The sequence below is a fragment of the Podarcis tiliguerta genome (genome assembly GCF_965153285.1).
Source record: "Podarcis tiliguerta genome assembly, chromosome: 4".
NCBI classification, from domain to species: Eukaryota; Metazoa; Chordata; class Lepidosauria; order Squamata; family Lacertidae; genus Podarcis; species Podarcis tiliguerta.
The window spans coordinates 62,395,420-62,404,448 of record NC_139537.1 but is presented as its reverse complement, the minus strand read 5'-3'; the positions used below and the strand labels follow the sequence as shown (position 1 = coordinate 62,404,448).

Genomic DNA, 9,029 nt, shown 5'->3' with positions numbered 1-9,029 from the left:
CTTCCTCAGTAGCGGGTGGCAGCATCTTCCACACAGGAAACTCCAAGAGTGGAAAGGCAGGTCATGAAAGTCGTTTTCAGGTCACTTCTAGGTTTGGTGCCATGCGCATTTATCCATCAATCAGTTGTTGCCCGTGCAGTGAAGGTGCTTACTTGATCTCAATAGGCAGGGCGTTCCAAAGTGCTGGTGCTGCCACACTAAATGATAGCAAAATGGGTATTATGTGGCATCTGCAGTAATACAAATGCAGCATCACTCTCTAGCCACTTGAGATCCTTCAAAGGTAAGAAGTCTGATTGTGATGTGGATGTGAGTGATGGAGTGGCAGAGGCTGTGTGATACAAAAGGCATCTTCAATCCTGTGAGAACCAGGCGATTGGCTCAGACTGCAAACATTCTCAAGACTGAGCCTTTTCTGTTGGGAGATCACAACCAGTGGCTACCAGCATTTGCTTCTGTAAAACTGCAGTTTCCCTGATGGCTTAATCTAGTTCTTCTCTTTCATTCCCTGAGAAGAGGATCTTCCTCCTCAGATGAAAATTGCCTCACTAGTGGGCCTTGAACTCTTGTCCCAGGGACATGTTTGTCATACTTGTCTCCTCCCAAATGAGCTGCCTATTTGTTGCATTGTACTACCAGTTCTTCTGGCCTTGTGCGCTAGCTATCTAAAAGTGGTTATATGGTGTTTATATGTGCAAGATGTATAAGAGGGTTCACAAGCTGGTGCACAGAGATTTCTGGAGCCTCTTAGTTTCTAGGATTTTACTGCCTGTGCCTAAGTGATTGCTAGCAAATATAAGCAATCACTCAAAGTAAGGAAAACCATAGGACCTGACAAGGAAGTGTGGAGAGGGAAAACATTTATTCCCAGGAGATTTCAGAAATGCAAATGACAGAACCAAGAGCCAAGTTGAAAAATCTCTCTTTTACACAGTTATAGAATCAACGTTAACACGCAATAAACCACAGAAGAGACAAATAGCTTTCTACCTCCACCTTGAAGTACATGACTTGCCTCATTTGTTTAAGCCATTTTGAGCAAACTGACCTGTAAGCAGCAGTGATTTTGGAAAGCTCTGAATTTTCACATCTCAACTAGCTGAAACTAAACGCAGCGTGTTCAGAAAGGACATTTTGAGATTGGCATGTGACATCACAATGCCCCTTGTGTGTCTAGTTTCAGAGCTAGGTGGGGCATTCTGGAAACAGGTGCACTTTGATAAGATTTCAAGCATGCGAGTTTTCCCAGGAGCAGTCACAAGCTTAGAGGAGATGTTCACAATACCTTTCCATAGCATGCCTGCTCCCTGCTTATAACATACCATGGCAGGAAGAATTAATGGGTTTATCCCTGGGAAACAGACAAGTAGAAAAGCTGGCACAGTGCAGGTGGCCAGGCAAGGTGGACTTTCAGAACTTTTCAACTCTGTGAAGAAGGTAGACACACACTAAAAACAGAAATGGATGAATGAATGGGAGGAACGTAGTTTGGCTGCTCTGCCACTCAACCTTCACTCATAAAGTGAATCATGAAAAGTTTAACTTCACCTATATTTCAACATGCAAATTAGGCTGTGTGAATGGATCAAAGACTAGAAAAGGAGCAGCTCTGCAAACATCAGTCCTGTGGATGGTCAGGAATTAGAGACTTCATTAATGCAACCAATGTGCAGGGGTTTTGTGGCTCAGTTTCAGGAAGAGACCAAACTGGGGTTCCCAAATAATGTTTGCTGGCTTCATGTGTTTCTTTTGCTTGGAAATTGACTCAGTCACACAACACTATTATACAGCACCCTCAAACAGCTTTTCAGTCCCAACATTTCATTCTTTGGAAACACATAACTCTGCTTACAAAGCAACTTCTACGCCAAGCTAGCTTACAAGCAATCATAAAGAACATACAGAATACTGGTATTAAAGTCGACAAAATGGCCCAGAAAATGGAAAAAAAATAACCATTTTAATCTTAAACACATGTAATAGTTTTGGGTATTAGGCCACAAAGGCAAATGGAAATTATCACTGGTATTTTATGGCACTCTAGTGCAATATACTCCCAGCACTATTTCTGACATTCTGACCCACAGAGAGACACACTTGCAGCAGGAAAGTATCTTAAGATACTCAAAATAATGCGGGTGCTCAAGAGAACCTAGCATGGAAACCAGTGATACGTCACAACTAAAAGCAAGAGACTGCAGAGATTTGCATTCAGTTGGTATTTTCAGGCTCTATGGAAGACTTTTGCTGAATTGTCAGGAGGGATATCGAGAGACGCTGGGTTGTTGCTTTTACTGTTTGGGTCATCCCTAGATAATACAGCTTGATTCTCATGGTTGTATTATCTGGATCTATTTTCAAAGCAGTGACATTATGTAGTTTATATCAACTCCCCCACTGGGGTACACTGCGATCTGGATTGTGACTATGTAGGGGCTTGTCTGACTTGCATCAGTTGCTTCAAACACAACTATCATTTGGTTCCTTCCTACCCTGCAATTTTAAGAAAACCATGTTAGTATTAAAGCAAACTCTTTAAAAAAAATCTTTGTAAGGTTTTTAACCACAAGATGGTAGTTTAATATATCTCAGAGCCTTGAGGGTAAATTATTTTCTCCACTGAGTGAGTCCCTAATGGACAGAAATCAGCACTGTCGAGTTATCCAAGTGTTAAATGCTCCTATCCAGTAGCAAAGCAATAACAGCACACCAGACTGCACACTAGACACAAACCAGAGATGAGGGTTTATGCAACAGTGGGAAATTGGTTCTGTAATGTAAATTTAGTTTTAGAAGGGGAAAAAATTATGTAATATATACACAAAAACCAACATGCTATGTGCATGACAAAAAAATGAGGTTTCTCAGTATGTTACAGGTTTCTCAAACTTGAACATAGATCAATGGTGTCCAATACCCAATATAACTATGTGTTAAGAAACAACACAAACATTTGAATAATTTGTATTTATTTTGTTTTATGTGTCTCAACTTTGTATTTTCTATTATGCAGTCTGTCAATTTGCTTCATGTTCTGTATTATTTTCAGTTCGCTTCAGGACATGCCTCCCTCCTAGGTTCTCCATCGAAATATTTACTAGTCCACATTCTTTGCAACTGGATAAATGGTTATGGTTGTATTTACCATTAACAAAGGAATTCAAATTTTAAGGAACAATTTAAACCTTCTCTTTACTATAATAAATTATATATTCTGTAACTCACAATGACTGTGAATTAATAGGCTAAATTCACATCACTACAATTTGAAAAGCTTTTCCTTTAAAACAGGGATGGGAACTTGTTGCCCTCTAAGATGTTCCTGGACTACAATTCCCATCATCCTTGACCACTGGCCATGCTGGCTAAGTCTGATGGGAGTTGGAGCCCAGCAACATCAAGGGCCACCATTTCTCCATCCCTTTTTCAGACAGGGGGGAGAGTCTTAAATGACAAGTGTTTAGGTCTGTCATTGATGACTAACAATTTAGCAAGCTAAAAATCAATCCAGTTAAGGCCCGTAGCTCAGTGGGAGAGCACATGTTTGGGAAGCAGGTGGTGTTATGTTACTGCGGTAGGGAGCAAAGGTTACTGTGGTAGGGAGGCACACTGCAGTACTGCCTGCTACAGACAAAGCAAATTGTGTCATGTAATGTGGACACACAGTACATTGCATCCCTCCAAACAGTATGAAGATCATCCATATTAATAGGAGTGGATGAGGGCCTATAAGACAGGATGAAGGACCCTGTTAGCTCACACAAATATTTGGGATAATGGTTTGGATCCTAGTTAGGTATCCCCTGGCAGCAGCATCCCTTGGCCTCCCATCAGCAGAAGGAGGGAGCTGACTTTTACCAACTACTTTGCACTATGTGTCCCCAAATATTCTTCAGAAGGTTTAGACACCCTCCACAGCAGCATGAGAGGCGACATGAAGTTCTGCAGGAGGAATTTGTGAAAACTGCTTTTTCCTCCTCTTCCTGCAGATCCACTGGATCTTGGTTCCATCTGTGAACAGGAGGAGTTCTTTCAGTCGCAGAAACCTATTTTGGATCTGCTCCAAATCATTGCATTTCAGGTAATGTTCAAACTTCAGAAAAATGAAAATGTAAAACTAACAGTGACAGGACACATAAGAGGCTGCATATGCAACTTGAAGCACCTTCAGACCCAACTGCCACAAAATATAACTGGTGCAGACACAGTAGCCAAGGCATTTCTTATTACAGTACAGTGGTACTTTGGTTCTCGAATGCAATCCATTCCAGAACTTCCGAAATGTTCCAAAACCAAGGCACAGATTCCAATTGGTGCAGGCATCCCAGAAACAATAGCTGACAGCTGCGTCAGACGTTCGACTTCTGAAAAACAGAACACTTACTTCCAGGTTTTCGGCATTTGGGAGCCGAAATGTTTGAGTACCAAGGCGTTCAACAACCAAGGTTCTACTGTATACGTAATCTGCATTATACATCTTAACAACAGAATACAGATTTTCTTAGCACAGAAGCTGGGACTTTCTGGGTACAGAAGGCACATGCCTTGCATAATTTGAATGGTATGGGGGAGGAATTGCTCTATTTGAGGTTGCCCCTGGGTCTGGTCCGGAGGCTCTAGCTGGCGCAAAACACAGCAGCTAGGTTCCTGATGGGGACAGAATATTGCAAGCACATAACCTGGGTGCTCAAAAGCTTGCACTGGCTGCCCATACCCTAACAGGCAAGGTTCAAGATTCTTGTACAAGGCTCTTAAGAACTTAGGTCCTGGATACCTCAAGGACCAGCTGATTCCTTCCTTACATCCCTGCCTGATAAATGACATCTTTTAGAGAGTCACAGGCAGTAGTGCCCCATGGCTTGGATACATGACTTGTGTCCACCAAGAGCCATGAGTTCAGTATCGCAAGCACAATTTTAAGGAACTCCCTTCCAGCTGAAGTGAGACAGGCCCTGTCCCTGTTGAACACCTTGTACCAACTGAATATTTCTTTATTCCAGCAAGCATTTTAAGTAAATTCTGATTTTATAGTTTGAAATGAGTTTTATTTTCATTGTATTGAGTTACTTGCCCACAACTTAAGAGGCGATAGTAACTAAGTGATACTGTAAAAAATAAATAAATTTATCAATACCCTCCAACAATCACTACAAAAAGACACTATCAATGCCAAAATGTGTACAAAGCAAACCATTAATTTCTCAACAACCATATTGAGGTAGAAACAAACTCAGGATCAAGATCTGAAGCTTATTCTAAAATGTTGCATGTGACAACCACATCCCTATCCCCAGTAACAGATTTGGCAACACCAGCTCTAAAGAAAATGTTTCTTTTTTGGTTAAGTCTCTGAACATCTATATCAGAATCTACATACAGAAAGAAATGTACAAAAAAAATTGTCTGAGAAACTAAGTTCCCCTAAAATATCAATGTACTGAAGCAAAATATTGCACGATCCTTCTCAATTTAAACTTGACGGGTAGCAGAATTGAATCAAGATATGGATGAATGAGCAAAATACATGCACACACCAAGTTGTATATTAAAGTTTAATGTCAGGGTGACCAGCACAATCCTTCTACCCTTGAATACTGGAACATCAGAAGCATTGAATGGTGAATTAAATATAGCATTTGAACTCAGATCAGTGCATCTGAATGCAATACCAACATACTGAATGAACTTCATTATATTACAGCAGTAACTGAAGCTCAGCAGTGAAAAACTGGTGCAAATCATGTGACCCACACAGGAACTACAGTTGCAAATCCCTACTTAGTTGGCCAGCTCAAAAGCTTGCTCAGTCATCAACAAGGAATGACTTCCCCCCCACCCAAAAACCCTTCCATATTCATGTACTGGCTGTAAAATGCCCAAACTCCTCTCATTTTATTCCTTCCAGCCTGCTGCCTTCTAAACATATATTGCATACAACAAGTGGGGTTTTTTATGTTCTAAAAAAACTATGTGACACTATAGGGTGGCTATGGCAGAAGAGCTCAACACCCCACTTTCCAAAAGCGTGAATGCTTGCAACAGAGAGCACATTGTATTTATGACAAACACATGGTGGAAGCGTGAATGTAGCCCCTTCTTCAGGCAGAAACAGGCCGCTTGCCCTTCAGATTGCTAGTGCCTGGCACGGCTGCCTCTCCAGAGCCCCTGACAGTGATATAAATGGATGATTCATTCCCTAACTCTCGCTGACATGCGACACAAGAGATTCCTCGCAAACCTATTGGGCTTTTCTATCTCCATGATGAACTCCCTACTACGCTCAACGTTTTAATCTTTGTTTGTTGCTGCTCTCTTTCCTGAAAAGCCATGTTCTAACATCAGGCATACCTTTTGGCTTTCCAATTAGAAGTTTTTTAACAAAATAAGAGCGAGGGAGTGGAGGGAGGACATTTCAGAGCACTGATGCTCAATGGACACACCGTATACGGAACGATCCCTCCATCCCTCCTCTGTGGTGCTGCGGCAAACAACATCTGGTAACCCTAGACTGCCCTTTCCTTTGATGGATGGCTGCCAGGATCGATGAGGCTCGCCAGCCGCAGCCTCTTCCAAAAGCCGGCCACACCTCCAGGTCTGAGAGCTGCCCCTAGAGTCCGGCGTAGAGAGCTGCACACAGGTAAGCCAGCGGGGCTACACAGCAGAGCCTCGGGTTGCTCATCATGGACTATGAGGCGTCTCCAAGGGAAGGGAGGAGAGATGCTGTGCAAAGCTGCCAACCAGGCATTTCGGGCGGTGCGGGGAGGGGCAAGGGGGCTGGAGAAAGGGAGAGACTCTCTTCCCCTCCCTCGAAAAAATGTCAAAGGCACAGCACGCCCCTCCGATTTCCTGTCAGGCAGCGAGGGCTGATTTTTGCATCGGCCTTCTCCCTCTCTCTCTCTCTCACTCACACACACAAAATACAGAGGCAGAAGAAGTGGAAACAGGCTCTCCTCCCACCCCGCTTTATCTTATCTCCACTTCATCGGTCTCGGGCCCCCAGGCGCCCTTCTCCCGTCTCTCACATTACAGCTGGCCACGCAGGGTCGTGCACAGGGCGGCACCACAGGAGAGCGAAGGGCTGTGTGTGTGTGTGTTCTTTAACACACATATTTTGCCCGCGCATGGCAAGGTGCCGCCGTGCTGTTTTTGTTTTGGTTCAGGTTTTTGTTTTATTTTTGGCCTTCTTTCATTCACACGGTTCCGGTTACATCTCGCCACATGCGCGACGCGAAGAGGGTCAACACCGAGGGAGGGAGGAAGGGGCAAGCGAAGAGTTAAAGGTCTCCGAAGGGAATAAGGCAGGATGCTCCCCTGCACCGAAACGCGCACACACCCAGAAAAGAAACATTGGGGGGGGGGGGCACACCCTCGCGGTTCGCCGATCTAGCTCGCGACGTGTGGTTGCTAGTATTGCTGTTATTCAAAATATAATGCAATGCAATGAGGCTTTCCCTGCAGGCTTGGTTCAGAGGGCAGAGCCTGGCTGCCTCGGCCTGCTAGCGACGTCGAGGGGCTCGTGCAAGGTTGGTCTCTACAATGAGCCACGCAGCAAGTCTCCTTTGGCCAAGAGAGAGAGGAGGCGGGAGGGGAGGGATAGGCGCAGGCACGAGCACTCCCGCGCACTCCCAGCCCAGCCGGTGTCGTCCACACTCACCCATTGATGTCGCGTTGGGGCTCCGCCAGACAGGCTGAAAGTTTTGAGGTGGCTGCAGGTCTGGCAGGGAGAGGAGACGAGCCAGGCGGCGGTGCAGCTGCCCTCCTCTCCTCCTCCGCCCGTTGTAGCTGCTGCTGCTGCTACTTCGTGGCTTCCTCTCGGCTAGTCAGTGCCCGTTGCAAGAAGAACAGAGAAGCTGCATCTTATTTCCTGCTCCGAAAAGCTTCCCCCGCTAGCGAGAAAAAATAAAAAGGCTTTTCCTGGCGTCAAAAAAGAGGAAGGGGTGGGGCGGCGAAGAAGAGAACCACGAAGCGAAACACCTGACACGCCACCTGCAAATCTGAGGGATGCGCGGAGAGGAGCGGGCGAAGGCAGCCGAATTCTACCTGGGGCTGCGAGAGAGAGAGAGAGCCGAGTGTGCGCGTGTGGATGCGGTTGCGCGCGCCCGCGCGCGCCAGGGCGGGAACAAGAGCGGAGGGGGAGGCGGTGGCGGTTCTCGGGAAGGGAATGGGGAGGCTGAGGGGTGGCGGCGGCGGCGACGTCGCCCTTTCCCAGGACAACCGAGGCGGCAGCGGCAGGCGCTACTGCAAAACGGGCTCGCTTCGCTTAGCGGGCTGGCGCCGGTTTCACCACAACGTCGAGATAACCGCTAGCGAGAAGGGAAAGTGTCGCGAGAACGCGCCGCGGCGGCCTCGGCGCACCGCCTTCGGACGAGCAGCGGCGGCAGCTGCCTGGAGAAAACCGGACACGCGTCGCCCGCTTAGGGCGGGGGGGGGGGGCAAGCGGGGCCACAGGGCGAGCTTCGTGGGGCCTAATCTCCTTTCCAACAATCATACAGGGATAGTAGTAGTAATCATCATCATCGTAGGAAAGAGGGAGGTGCTTGTTGTGGAGCCCCCTGTATGCAATGCGTGGCAACCCACGCGCCCGGCAGAAACCTCCCTTGCGGAGCGCGGCGCTTTGCGCGCCTGCAGGGTGGAAATGGGGTTGGGGAGTCGCCCTTGGAGCAGGCTGCCCGGCGCGGGGAGAAGTCCAGCGCAGGAGGGGGACTGCCTCGTTCACGGAGACGCGGGTGCTTTTCAGGCGCCGGCCACTTCTCCCACAACACTGGCCGCATGTCCCGCCACACCCACAAAAAACCGCCTCGCGCAGTGTTAAGCGGCGCCCTTGCAGGCGCCCGGGGGCGGGATCCTGCCAACCGGGGCAGAATTGGGTTTCCTGGCAAAAGGACTCGGTTCCAAAGCCAAAGCAGCGCGCGCAAAGCCACACTGCACGCCGGAGAAGATGAGTGCCGGCGGGGGAAGCAAGGGGGAGTGCGGAGTGCTTTTTAAAACGCCCGTGCCTACAGTGCGACAATTATTCTTAGGCCATGTGC

General features: G+C 47.0%; 1 protein-coding gene across 6 annotated transcripts in view; it reads right to left on the bottom strand.

Annotated features, from left to right (window-relative positions):
- The window catches only part of SH3KBP1 (SH3 domain containing kinase binding protein 1), a 134,597-nt gene extending 125,568 nt beyond the window's left edge, over window positions 1-9,029 (bottom strand). For 2 of the 6 annotated variants that reach the window (XM_083439451.1, XM_083439452.1), the window contains exon 1: window positions 7,655-8,558. Coding sequence is in view for 2 of the 6 variants with exons in the window: in XM_083439448.1 (XP_083295574.1) it covers window positions 7,655-7,658 (4 nt within the window). In the remaining 4 variants the exon portion in view is untranslated. Of the gene's footprint in view, window positions 1-7,654 lie in introns of all 6 variants that reach the window. The other 4 variants (XM_083439448.1, XM_083439446.1, XM_083439449.1 and 1 more) reach the window with 4 other exon arrangements.